The sequence below is a fragment of the Nuphar pumila genome, chromosome 2 (assembly GCF_984573655.1).
Source record: "Nuphar pumila chromosome 2, dmNupPumi1.hap1.1, whole genome shotgun sequence".
NCBI classification, from domain to species: domain Eukaryota; kingdom Viridiplantae; phylum Streptophyta; class Magnoliopsida; order Nymphaeales; family Nymphaeaceae; genus Nuphar; species Nuphar pumila.
Window position 1 is genome coordinate 30,798,100 of NC_143250.1, and position 14,643 is coordinate 30,812,742.

At 36.5% G+C, this 14,643-nt stretch overlaps 1 protein-coding gene and 1 pseudogene across 8 annotated transcripts in view; one reads left to right on the forward strand and one right to left on the reverse strand.

Moving 5' to 3' along the window:
- Positions 1-14,643, forward strand: part of LOC149845151 (phosphoglucan phosphatase DSP4, amyloplastic-like) — a 138,157-nt gene that overhangs the window by 64,659 nt on the left and 58,855 nt on the right. For 4 of the 8 annotated variants that reach the window (XM_089995555.1, XM_089995556.1, XM_089995557.1 and 1 more), the window contains exons 10-11: positions 5,978-6,034; positions 6,734-6,850. In XM_089995555.1, the coding sequence (XP_089851681.1) occupies positions 5,978-6,034; positions 6,734-6,850 (174 nt within the window). The remainder of the gene's footprint in view (positions 1-5,977; positions 6,035-6,733; positions 6,851-14,643) is intronic. The other 4 variants (XM_089995558.1, XM_089995562.1, XM_089995559.1 and 1 more) reach the window with 3 other exon arrangements.
- LOC149845152 (putative nucleoredoxin 2 pseudogene) lies at positions 1,805-2,571 on the reverse strand (annotated as a pseudogene).

Here is a 14,643-nt window from a genome sequence, read left to right on the forward strand (position 1 = left end):
CTTTCTTAGTATACCATTAACTACAGGTAAGTTAACACCATCACCTTCATGCATAGGGGCGAAAATTCTCTACTACCGTGGCCGAGAACATAAACCACACATCGGATTCTTATGAAAGTAAGGGGTTCTCTGAAGATACTCACATTGGAGTACAAAGCGTTCTTGCCACAAGAGTTACTTATGGTCGAGGATGTGGCAGGTATGAATCTCGAGAAAGAGGCGGTCAATAGAGGAACAAACAAGGAGCTTGTGGAATATTGCCTACACCCAATATTCCTCCTAATTTGTAGAGTCCAAGGACAATACCCACTTGTTTTCTATGTAACAAAAAGGGGCACATCAAAGCTAACTGTTGGTTTAATCCTCAAAATGGAGGAAAGCAATCAAAGACAAGAAAGGGAACAGATAAGTTGAAGAATAGTGGAGAAGTCAAAGAGTTGTTATTATTTGTCTTGGCTGACTTAAATCTGAAACAGAATAATCAGGACACTTGGTATGTTGATTCCGGAGCAGCTACTCATGTTACTGGTGATGTTGGTAAGCTCCTAAATTTTGTTCCTTACGTAGGTAGAAATAGTATAGTTACTAGAGATGGATCTCATCACCATGTTTTTCACATTGGAAACTTTGTCATTCCTATGTCCAACTCTTCACTAGCTCTTTCAAATGTCATTCATGCTCATATCAAGAAAAATATTGTTTCTGTCTCTAAGCTTGTAGATGATATTAATGCTTCAGTTGAGTTTACTCTCTTTTCTGTTCGTGTCAAGGATCTTTACACGAGGGAAACATTCGCTGAAGAAAAATGAAGGAAATATGTACGTGTTCCAAGAGAATCCTTCCACTTGTGTTCAGCCTGTTGCTCCCACCTTGAAGCTCACATCTTCTTCAGTTCCTCTCGAGAGTGTTTTTAATCTTTCATAATGTATTGCGTCGAATCTTTGGCATGGTCGTCTGGGTCATTGTAGTAGTCGTTTTATTGAAAAGCTTGTTTCAAGCAGTCTTATTCCTAATTCAAGTCTAAGTTTAAGTGTCAATGATAAAAAAATGTTCTAGTTGTCTTCAGTGTAAGAGTCATGTTCTCCCTTTTCATTCTATTAATAAAAGAGCTTCAAAACCGTTTGAAATGGTCTCTTCTGATGTTTGAGGTCCGACTCCAGTTCCTTCCATGTCTGGCATTCGATATTATCTCGTCTTTGTTGATAGCTACTTTCGGTATACATGGATCTTTATGAAATGTAAATCTGAAACCTTTAAGTTATTTAAGAATTTTCATTCTTTTGTTCAAAATCAATTATCTGATAATATCTTTTGTTTCCAATGCAAATGAGCGGGTGAATTCTCTTCAAATGATTTTATCAATTTTCTCCAAACTAATGGAATAAGTAGGCGAGTGTCTTGTCCTCATACACCTCAAAAGAATGTGATTGCTGAACGAAAACATCACCATATTGTCGAGAGTGCAATGAGCATGATGCATGATAGTAACCTTTCAATTACTTTCTGGGCTTGTTGAGCCCTCTTAAACTTATGTTTGATTTGATTTATGCTAATTTTCTTATTGTTGGATTTTGAGAGGGTCTCGTACGAGAACTTCGGTTCTTACCCATTTTGTAAAAATCAAAACAAAGCAAATATTATTTGTACTAAGTTGAACTCTTTGCACATATTAAAGAAATAAAAATATTTTTCACTTGCCCCTTCCAAAGTTTATGTTAAAGAGAGGGTGATGCATTTGTTTATGCGTCACCTAGTTGATGAGCATATTAGACCATTCAGATCAAGCCATACGACACAGGGTTAGCTATATGAGGTTTCTCCTATCTTCCTCTTTTACTTCTATAACACATTTTGGGTGCACTTCATATCCACACTGTATGCATATCCACATTGAATGCACTGGTATGCGCAGCCTGCATCCCTGCTCATCACACTCACAGCATATGAATGACCCACCCCCAGATGAAGACGACACTAGCTTAAGCTGATGATGATGGCCTGAGTGCAGCTTGAACATAGGGAAGCTCTTTGCTTCCTCATCCATTTGTTTCTCTAGGGACTTGACATGATCATGAGTAAATGGATAAACATTCTCCATGTACAAGTTTATAAGGCTTCTTCCTTCTTTGGTTACACTCTTACCATCAGGTCCAATAATCATAAGACAAGGAATTCATTGTATATCAAATTATCTCACTAGTGATCTTGTTATCTCATCTTTGTAAGGCACAACCAACCATGGCATAACTTCATAGTATGAATCAAATTCTGTTTGTCTCTGTCACTAGATACAAACACTATTTCAAATTCATCCTTGGTGCCCATTACTCGTTTGATCTTGTTATAGACAACAATCAATCTTGGTGTGAATTTCAAACATGGAAGGCACCATTGAGCAGAGAAGTAGAGTCCAACAATCTTCCCTACTAATGAAGCAATCGGTACCTGCTTACTGAGGCACCATGATGGAGAGACCAGCTGGCTGGAGGTCACGAGGGTTATGATCTGGTGACCCGGGTTCTGACGTATATAAAATATTTTGTTTTTGTTTTGGAAACTGTGGACCTTCATTGAGACTATTTGATTAAGTCAATTTAATTTCAGTTCATGAATTAATTTTTTATTCTATGTCTGAATGCTTGTTGGGGTTATGTATATTAAATTTGTAATGTGCCCCGGATCCTTGGGATGTTTTCTGCAATGTTTTTAAAAAAAAATCACATTTTTTGAGGGTCGGTTTGAAGTCGTTACAATTACTCCTTAAATATATATATAACTTGCTCCCTTCATCTATGTACTAGTAAACCCTCCTCTATTTAATCCCTAACAGCAGATGCAAAGAGGGACATGGTCCTGCAAAATGGCATTTAAGATTGTTGATCTCATGGCTGATATTGAGACCATAATAGACACACTTTAGATACTTTTCTCTCGATTAATATACCATGTCTTGTCTTTTCATTGTGTCTACTGTTTTCCCATATTTCTAAAAAAAAACAAAGTAAGAAGATCATTTACTTCGAAGCTCTTGTGCAATCTGATCACCATGGTTTGTGGCACATGGATTTTGATCAGATTGGTAGTGTATTGTATGCTACTTTTCTAAACAATGTAGCTATGTTCAGATCTGCAATGATATGGACTGTAGGGACACTTATCGGATGTGGTTTGATTGTGCATATTTATGCATTCAAATATTATGTTGCAGATGTGCATATCATACGCATGGAAATTCTGATGTTATTTTGATGTTTGCATAAATATGATCTTGTGCATGTTTGGATGTTATGCATGAGATGGATCATGATAATGTGTATTGCAAGCAACTATTTGTTGCGCATGCAATTGGTTTTATGAGCATTCGTGTTGTGTGATTGAATGTGTATTGTGGAAGAGTTGTGAAACAAATGTGTCGCATGTTCAGTGAAATTTTGTGCCCCTGAACCTGATATGATGGTTCACCTCCCGGTTACAGTTTTAGGGAGATTCAACCACTTTGCATGGGGGTGGTGTTATTGACTCAACTATAGTTATTGGTATACCAATAAAGTGGCATAAGTGAATGTTCATTTTTCTGGTGCCTCGACATTAGATGTTGATTTCTAATGTTTCGAGAAACGAGTGTGGAACTCAGTAATAAAATACAAATGGTGTGTTAAGCTGCCATTGAAAACCTAACTTGGATTTTGAGAATATTGTGCCCGTTTTGCGTATCTGCGGGTTTAAGGTAAAGTGAAAACTAAAATTGTGTGCATTTAATAGGGACATGCATACAAAAGCAAATCTGATATATAACTTAATACGCTATTCATGCATGCGCATTGAATCATGCATATTTATTGTTTTGCATTAGTTCATGCATTCATGCTTATCCTGTTTCGTGTTGAGACAATATGGTTCTGGATCCACGTCTAGTCCAGATTCGTATGTTATGCTTTGTGTATTTTGTATATGTTCTGTCTTGTAGTTTATATTTCTATTCAGGGACATTATCGTCTATCTTAATATTTATAAAGTGCTAAATATAAACAGAAGGTTCTAGGTCACATAGATTGATGTGACCCTTATGTGCAGCCTCTTTGTTTCCTCCTATCTATCCTTTTGCTGATATTGGTTGATGCGGCTGGAATTCGAATTCTGACATTTCCCATGATAATTGTTATTGCATGCAAGGTTTTAAAACCCGTGACTCGGAACACGACTTGTTCTTTATTGACTCGTGACTCGGCGGGTCAACTCGATGACTCAGACCGGGTTTTGTTAACTTTTGATTTTAAAAGAAAAACAATATATAATTTGTCTCAAACCATGTTTTTGAGTAAACATATAGTCTCCAAATGTCTGTAAGAATATAAAAACTGCAAAGAGCTATAGAGGTTTGCTTGAATTTGATATCTATACAAGGACTTTGACTAATTCATGACTTGAATTAGAGGATGTGGTCACCATGAGTTCAGTCTGCTACTACCTACGGTTGCTAAAATGGCCAATCATATATGCTAGCTTGTTTTAAAAGTTTCAATTCCCTCTCTAACAAATCCATAAATGTAAAATAGGGATATATGTGCATATTGAAAGTTTACAGAATGCCCAATATCAACATAAATAAGCAATTTTATGTATGAAAACTATGCAGGAAATATATTAATGACACAACTATAAAAAGACTACTAATATTTGAATCTGTACAATGCTTGTTCACATAACAAATGGATGATGAAACCTAAATGTGACTTCCTATAGGCACATTTGACCCTCCATATATAGTGAGAATCATTTCTTTAAAATATTTTGCTAGAATAAGTTGATAGCACAGGGTGAACAGTAGTTCGAACAACATGGCGATTTTATTCTATGGATTTAAATGATTTTTTATCTTTAAATGATTTTTATTTTCATTTTTATACAAAATCTGGGCGTAACCCTTGTTAAAATATATGTACTTATATATTTCGAAACTGTAATTTGAAACTCAAAAATCAAATTTCAAACATCCCAAAACTCACCCGAGTCAGTCCGAGATAAGCCCGAGTTTTGGCAAACTGAGTTTGCCTTGCCGGGTTGACTCGTTGGAGGGCCGAGCCGAGCCGAGCCGAGTCGAATCAGCCGAGTTGACTCGGCGAGTTTTAAAACACTGATTGCATGATACTTGTTTAAATGCTTGAATGGTAAGTTGATTATGGAAATTGTTGTTGTGATATTCCTCTAAAATTATGCATGAATTTGGTTTATGCTATTTCTTTATTGTTTGAATTTTTAAAGGAATTCTTACAAAGAATTTTAGTTCTTACCCGTTTTCAAAACTGTTTTACATGATCGAGTACACAGTGATGAGATGACTTGCTATATGGAGACTGCGAGCCTTCGTGACATGCTCTGGGTTCTTGACAGAGTGGCTCCTTGATATAGACGATTTTCTATTTCAGCTTATTTGACATTCATTTATTGATTAATAAAGTTGATTATTCTCCTTTGATTGAATGTACTATATGTTGTGGTTTGGTATATATTAAATCTGTGAGACCTCGGATCCTTGGGTTCGTTTCCGCAATTGTTTAAAAACAAATTTTTTTACTTTTTATGAGGATAAGTTGGGGTCATTAAAGAAATATGCAAAAGCTTTCTCTCTTATGCAAGGAATGACACACGTGTTGTGCTCAAGTCCTCTAGGGTGTGTGCCTCTAGAAAGCCTTCTATTGAATGGTATGAACTGGCCTTAAAGGGACCTTTTAAGTTCCAAAAAAAAAACATGATGCAACTTAAGTTGCACCGAATCAATATTATACGGTACTCCCAATACTGGTGCTAGACACACTTGATCGCGATACAAGTGTGTATCGTATCGTAATGCACCATCGTTACAATAACAACCATACTTGTACTCCCAGCAATTTTCTAGGTTCCTTGTGGTTGAATTTCTAGATCACATGTTAGAGTTTTCTTCTCCAAATTATAAGTGTGTATCTGATTGTTGTAGAGTAAGCGAGCATGCTTCCCCAAACTTGATGCCATAAAGAGTGCAACTGCTGATATTGTAAGTATGCCTCTTGTATCTTTGATGGCACATCAAACAGCATGTTGTTCTTTTAGTTATTGCATTTATAAGTGCATACTCTCTCATTCTTCCTTTCACTGTATACACTTCATTTTTTTAAACTTTGTATACAGTTCTTTGCTAAAACCTGATGGACTCTTAAATTTTGTTTATTTGGTTTGTAAAAATTGTTTAATTTTAATAACATCTTATTTGTTCTTGAATAATTGGCACATTTAGAGAACTTAATTGAAAAAGATGGAAGTTAAAAAGGTTATGGATGTTAAAGAAAATATTTTGGTGTTGCATTGATGCACTCCTATTATCAGTTTGTGCTTTGCAGTTAAGTTTTTTAGTGCTAATAATCATGCTGTTCTCAGTTGAAATTTTTTGAGTCTTCCATTTCCCCTTTAACTTTTCTTATGGTGACGGAGAGGGGTAATGATACATCCTCGATTGGAGACTGACCTCCTATCCAATTAAGTAGTTGGCTGTGCCTTTTAAGGAAGGTTAGAGCCAGATTTCTATTTTTCAGTCAACCCATAGATTCTCTTGAGAATAGATGTATGCAATTTTAAAGTCTACCCTATGCTATAAAGTTTATTCTAGTGCATTGGCTCTGATACCATGTAAAGGTTGAGGAAACTTTGTAGTGGCATGTTGTTTTCACCAAATAAACTCTTGAAATGTTTTTTGCAGCTTGTTGGTCAATGCAAGGACGTTGTTACTTTGAAATGGGATGGTGATGATTGTTCTTCAGTTGAAATCGCTGGGCTAGATATTGGGTGGGGCCAGGTAAAAGCTTTATGTCAAAAAGTATGATGAGATTTCTCTCTCAGAATACAAAGGATTAGTTAACCTTTTTTGAATTGCTTGTTCATTCAAGATGCGAAATGCAAGAATGCAGTTAATGTTTACAAATTCTCAAAAGGTTTACCTGAAAAAAAGCCTCAATTTCATTTTCTTTACTCTATTTTTTCCCCATTAGGTAGTTTGATCATAAATGTGGTTGTGAATGACTGCGAACATAAATGCATCTGGGTTGGTATTCCGCTTATTTAGATTTTGCATAGTGGGCAAAGTTTCACTTTGTTATTGCTATATGTCTACATGAGGATTTTTCAGGATCTAAGATTGTGTTGATTGTTATTATTTTGGGGAAGTTGAAGTATTGATTTGCGTCCTACTCCTGTCTGTTCAGCAACTTCACCTAAGTAACATGAAATTTCAATGTAGTTGCTTCCAATGAAATACTACATGGGGTTTCCATCAGTTGAATGATGTTATCAAGGAATTGCTTATCTTATATATGCATTGAAAAGGAACTAAAAATAAATATTGCTGTTTGGACAAGGTAGTTAAGATCATTATGGATTACAGGAATTGTGGAACCAGGAATTTCTATTGCCACATAAAAAAGAAATGTAGTATGGTGTTGATGAGAGTATTCAAAGATCTCAAACACAAATAGTAGCTAAAAGTTTTAATCAATAGTATGGATTTGATCAGTTTATATTATTTTGTCTGACAATGTCATATGGATTCTTCTCTACTAAATGTGAAGATGCAATCTTCCATAGGAATCTAAAGAACTCCCTATTCATGAAGCTGATTTTGATAACTATATATGCAAGATTAATAAATAAATTTATAGATGGAAGCAAGCATAACAAATGAAGTTTCAAATCTTTCATGCTTGTATACGTATTGTATCTTCGTAGACATTTTCACATGTATATCTTCCCTTCGGCAGAGATCATACAAAAAGATATAGTCCATTTCCTTATCATATTCTTCAAAAGCATTTTCATCTACTAAAATTGTCACATCTTTGAAAACATAAAGTTTGTTATTTTTGAAATCAAGGCATCTATATCTTTTTTTATTTTCACCATATCCAATGAAAACATATTCAATTGCTTTTGGAGATAACTTGTCTCTTTTGTGTAAAAGTATACAACATTTATAACAAAAAAATTGCAAACGATTGAAGTCAAGTGTTATTTTGAGAAGTTTTTCATAAGGAGAAATATTTTTCAAAGTGGGCGATGGCATCCGATTTATTAAATAAGTAGAAGTTAAAATCGCTTCGGCCCAAAAACTTTTAGAAATAAGTAAGGTTATAGTAGTTTCTACTATATGTGTAATAACCGAAAAATTTTATGCAAATTTTTACGCAATTAAGTAGGATTTATGCGTTTTGGGCCTAGGATTCGCTTCCCGGATCCATAAGAATCATGCCTATGTAAATTATTATATATATACATAATAATAAAAGTAAAGAAATAAATTAAAATTATTTTGGGTTTGATTCACAGTTGGACCCATTTGGATCCAACCTGTGGATCCACCTTTATAACATAATTGGATCCACATTCAGAATCGGACCCGGATCCACTTTACTGTTGGATCTCGAGTCACGGGTCGCGGGGCTCGGAACCGGACCCGACCCGCACCCTGTAAAGTGAAAAAAAAGGGGGGAGCCCGATAAGGGGCTGCCCGATAAAAAGAGCGTTAGGGTTCTGAGAGAACCCTAACACAACTTGTTAAGGAGGAGGCTGAGGAAAGGGATGCTTAGCCGTCGGGAAACGAGGGGAAGGGCAAACCACCTCCTTCCTTTTCGGGGGTCGCCCCCTTCAAAAAGGGGTCCCCGAACCCCTGTTCTTCTCATCCCTCATCTCTCTCCCTCGTTCTTTCACGCTCTCCTTCTCTCGGCTCCCTCTCGTCTCTGCCCTCCCTGCGTGCGACTGCGCCAGCGCCGCATCTCCTCATCACCCTCTCGATCGGCATCGTGGCTGTGGAAACAACAGGCCGACCATCGACAACAGCCTTCCGATCACGCCCTTCACAGCGGCAGGAGCTACCTGAGTCGACCGACCATCGTCTCACAATAGCAGTCTCCGATCGTAGGAAAAAAGCACCGGAAGTGGTAGGTTTTCTGCCTCTTTTTGTGTGGAGCATGGATTGAATCCGCCTGTGCGTGGGTTGGTCAAGGGGAAACTTCGACTGCTTAGGGCCAATGCTAACCCTAAACCGATAATCACAATTTCTTGGATTTGGGGGTTTCGAATTTACTTTGTGAAGGGGGTGTTGAGTTCAATTTCTGTTACCGCTAAGAGGAATGCTTGATAGAAATGTTCGATCTCTATTATTGCTAAACCAGTAAACGAAGGGTTTTCAGTAGTCTGCATGGGTGTGGATGTGGTCCCATGGAAATTTTCAAGGTTACGAACTCCCGGTGTTAATTGTATATGTATAACCGAGTTGCACCTTATAGGGGTTAAGGTGGCTTAGTGATGCTTACGTATTCCAAATTTTGTTTATTTGAAATTTTTGCTTTTCTTTGTCGGATAGTACCACACACTCAGGATACGTGCTTAGTCAGTTTAGTTGCATTATAGATATATAAACACAGGCATGCTGTGCATTTTCTGCTATGCCATGATATTATTCACGATATGTCTGCCTATTTTCTATGGATATTCATCTGATTTACTGAACTCCAAGCATGATCAAAGATTTGTTAATGTGTTGTTTTCCACATGGAAATGCACATGAACTGAATCTGCGTAAAATATTGTAAAAGAGAAGTGGCCTCAACAAGTTGAATTGTTGTAAAATCAAGTGTCTTTATGAATTAATTTTTGGGAGGTTTAATGGATGCTCACTAACCCCTTTCAGAATGTATAAACCAATTGCTCCGTTAGGATGATAAACATGTACATGTTTGCTTCAACGAGTTTGAATTATTATAGATCCAAGTGTCATTCACGAGTTAATTTTGGAGTTTGATTTCATGATTAATAACCCATTCATGTTGTGTAGGTCGATTTCTCCCTTATGATTATAAACAGTTGTATGTAATGGCAGCATAAGATAGATCATTCATAATGATGTACATTGTTTGGTTGTTTTTTTTGTTGTCCTAACATGATATGAAACCATACATACTATACATTGAAGATGTTCAGAATTTTTAAGTATTTAGTTTGGCCGAATATAAAGCTTTATTATTCAATTGTAACCTGTTTCAACTGCAACCGTTTACTGTCGATATTTCTAAACATGTTACATAAATTGTATTTCCAATGTAACGTACATCTATGGTAGGTTGTACTGTATTCTTTTTATTATTCTGATATTCCTGTACTTGGTTGCTGAACATGTGAAGACTTATCTCATGCACATGTGGGGTTCGAGATTAGCAGGCTCTAGTAGGGCTGTAGAGTTCGTTTTCTGTAATACGTCACTACCCGTTTGGGTGGATATGTTCACTGCTCAATCATGTTAACTGAATCCTGCATATTATACTGAAATAGAACCAAGAATGGGGTGAATGAACTGGGCATCACTGTTGTGTTGTAGATTTAGTAACATGTGAAATATTTGATGTCTATACTAGGATGTTGCTTGTATTTGGGGTCACATTTAGTTACATGTAGTAGCAAGGAGCAACACATATTTGGAAGAGTCAACATTTGGACCGAGAATAGGCCATGAACGCATATCTGTTGTTTATGTTACAACAAAATGTGTAATTTTAATATCGGCAAATCCAGGTTAAAGTAACAAGATAAAAGCACAATTTAAATCTGTTAGACCGGTCTATTATGACAAGATTAAAAACATAAAGTTGGACAAACATTTTGCTCGAGAAAAGATTGCATGTGAGCTTTAGGATAAAAATTTTATTTAGAGATTATGCAAATGACAAATTGGTTTACTAAGATCCTTGAAGGGGTGGTGTTAGTTCTAATGTTGAAAATGATTTTTGGTAATATCTAACAATGGGATCTGTTACATACTGGCTTTGATGTATGCTAAGACATTTATGGAACTTTACTGAGAACCGGTTATACACAGTGAGATCAACCTAGAGGGGGCAACCTATTACATTTTCCTCTCTTGTTGCTGTCATTTAGCCTTCTCTCTTCTCTGATCTTTCGTATGAGAGGTCTTATTTTGATATAGGCGCATACATAATATGAATGCGTGCAACCTTGAAGTTTCAATTGCTGAATCTGGGTTATGTTCATGTGTGTGGATGTTAACACATGAAAAGGTTTCCTGTGCCTATATTGACGGGACTTGTTTAATTATCGTGCATTTATGGATTTGTTTTCAGTACATGTGCATACATGAAATTGATGTGTGTTTAGCATGTAAAATCAGGTATAAATGTTCTTATGTGCTTATGGATGATGGATGAATGCATGTGTGTTAAGTGATTTCATGAAAGCACTTACACATGGATGGTGAACACATGCATAGGACTGTGGAAGCTCATGCACATTGTTAAAATGGTATGAATGAATGTGCATTTGGAATCATGTTGGTATTATTGCATACATTTCAAGTTATGATTTTTGCATACGATGCATCGATGGTCTGGATGAATCATCACAAGCCTGGAGAGCCTTGAGCTTGGGTTGGCTTTTTCTTTAATTGTTTCATTGCATCGCAAAAATCATACTTTATATTATTGTTCTATATTGCACTGTTCGATGTGTTTCCACGGGCTGGAGTCTCGTGATGGTTCTCGCAGGGGGGATGCGAGCCTTTTCACTTTACTTTTGCATATGATGTTGCAAACTTAAAGAATTAACTTTAATAAAAATATAATGAATAAGAACAGTGTAATATACATTCTGGGATATCTCATCTGGAGTATGAGAATCTTAGATATACAGTCTTGGGGAGACTGTGAGGATACAAAAACTCCGTGTGCGTTGTTGCCCCTGAACCCGATATTGAGGTTCTTCTCCTGGCCACGGTTTTAGGGAGAGTCCGCCACTTTACCCGGGAGTGGTGTGTTAGTCACAACTGTGAGTTTATGGTACCAAGGAAGTGACACTTGTGGGCGTGGGGTGTCCCTTGTGTCCCCGACATTAGATGTGGAGGTCTAATGTTCCGATGGATGGTGCTGTTTCCTGATATCGGTCGAGGGCTAATTTGGAACCCAGTAATAAAATACAAATTGTGTGTTAAGCTACCTTGGGAACCTACTTGACCTCGGGGTTTGTACCCGTTTGGTGTATCCGCGGGCCACGGTAATTAAAAAGATGAACTTAAAGATGTGTGCATCTAATAGGGCATGCATATGGAAAGATGAAACTTAAATGAAAGATAACAGAAGAAATCATACATTGCACATAGTCATGCATTTTCTTGCTATGCATTAGAACATGCATACATTATCTGTTTTCCTTAATTGTTATATGTTTGGTGGATGGGTGATGTTTAACTTTCAATGTATGTTAAATGTCTTGTTGTACTAAAATTGTGCATCATGGTATGGTTTAATGTTTCTTTATGCATAATGGATGTACCTTGAGGTGTGAATACATACCTGAATTATGAATTGTCATAATTGCATTTCTTTGAATAATTGTGTGGATTCATATTGTGGTGGTGGGATATATATAAATACTGCTATTAATGTTACCTGTCAGTTAATTTCTGGTAAATTGTTGACTGTCATAGAATAGACCTTTGTTTATTTTTGGGATATATACTGAACATCCCACTGGACACCCATATCACATACTGGATTCATGATGTACCACATTAAAAGTTTCGGATTTCCTACTTAGACAGTTGTAGTCTAATTCCTATAAATTTTCAGGTGAAGAGTTGGATTTAGGAGCGACTGCGGGATGAGGCTTCGATCGGGATTTTGGATTTACTGTTCCAAGGATAGTGTGAGAACTCTGATCTTAATTTTCATTGATATTGAAATGAAAAGAATGTTTTGGTCTTGCTCCATCTGTAATGTTCTGGAATGCTTAGCCCTACGGTATGACTGGTTTCCGCTGTATATATAAAAAAAAAACTTTCCTCAAAAATTTGGGTTAAGATTTCGGGGCGTTACAATATGCCTATGTTGTCTTTCCGCTAGCCCATTTTGTTATGGTATTTTAGGGCAAGATTTTTTATGGCAAACTCTATTTAGTTTTAGGTAGTTTTGAAAATCATTAAATAGATATTCCCCACCTCATCTAATAATAGATATATTGCTTTGCAATTGATTCTTTAACTTTCATGTGAAAATCTTTAAAGAAGGAGAAAACTTCCGACTTAAGATTAAGAAAGTAGACCCATACATACCTAGTAAAATCATCAATAAAAGTCACATAATACGATTAACCACCTTTAGACATGACCAGAGAATGACCCCATACATTCGAGTACCATCGCATAACTCCAAAGCTTATTTTCTTTGAGATTGTTTTCCATGGCGGAAGCCTACATCATGTAATTTTTACCATTGAGCTTGAAGGAGAGATCAATCTTGGTTTTCATAGCGTGAGCAAGAGATGCAAGAAGTAAAAAAAAAGGATGTCACAAGTACAAATTCTTGTCGGCAACCTTTCTCGTCCAAGAACACTATCATGCGGAAACACGAAAATGAAATTAAGTATGCGGAAGAATCAAGAATGCAAATGCATTCACAATGTCCAACAATGGACTTGGCACAAAGGCACACAAAGAGGAAATCCACCGAGGGATAATACGAAAAGGCCTTACAAGAAGGCTACACATAAAAAAGGATACTCTTTTTATTAAAAGAGGAGCTCAAAAGGTATAATTAAGCACAAGGGGGAGTGCCCCTATTTATACACTCAAGGGACCACAAGGGGGCTCCCAATAGAGTCGTTGGGAGCCCCCAACGACTCTATGGTGGGGCCCCCTACGTGGCTTAAATAAAAGAAAGAAAAAGAAAAGAAAAGAAAAGAAAAGAAAAGAAAAGAAAAGAAAAAAATAAATATAGAAAAAAGAAAAGAAGAATATAAATACCCCTATCAGGTATTATGTGAAAAGACCATAATACCCCTATCGGGTATTATGGTGTATTTGAAGGAATATATATATATATATATATATATATATATATATATATATATATATATATATATATATATATATATATATATCGACTATCGATACATATGTTAACACCCCCCTCAAACTTTACAGGGAGATGACTGAAAGTTTGCCAAGGAGAAACAAGAAGCGCTTTAGTAAAAAAGGTTGCAAGCTGATATTCGAGCATGACATATGACAGTGTAACTGTCTCACAGAGATACTTATCACAAACATAGTGACAGTCCATTTCTATATGTTTGGTCCGCTCATGGAAGGTGTGATTTCTGGCAATATAGATGACGCTTTTGTTGTCACAGCAAAGCTTCGAGGCGCCAAAAATTTCAACTCCCATATCTTGAAGAAGACTTCGAAGCCACACAAGTTTTGTTGTAGTAGTTGCCATAGCCGGTACTCAGCCTCAGTAGAAGATAACGAGACTTTCTGCTGTTTCTTGCATCTCCAAGCAATTAGAGAATTTCCTAAAAAGACACAAAAACCAATAGTTGAGATTCTATTATTTGGGTTTCCTCCCCAGTTTGCATTAGTATAAGCAATCAAATTTAATGAAGAGAGTGAGGATTGAAATAGCCCTTTAGTTAGAGTGTTTTTGATGTAGTGAATGATCCAAAGAACGACACTCATATGCACAGTTGTAGGAGCATGCTGAAATTGGCTAGCAGAGTGAACAACGTGAGCGATGTCTGGTCTGGTGATAGTCAGATAGGTGAGAGATCGAATGAGTT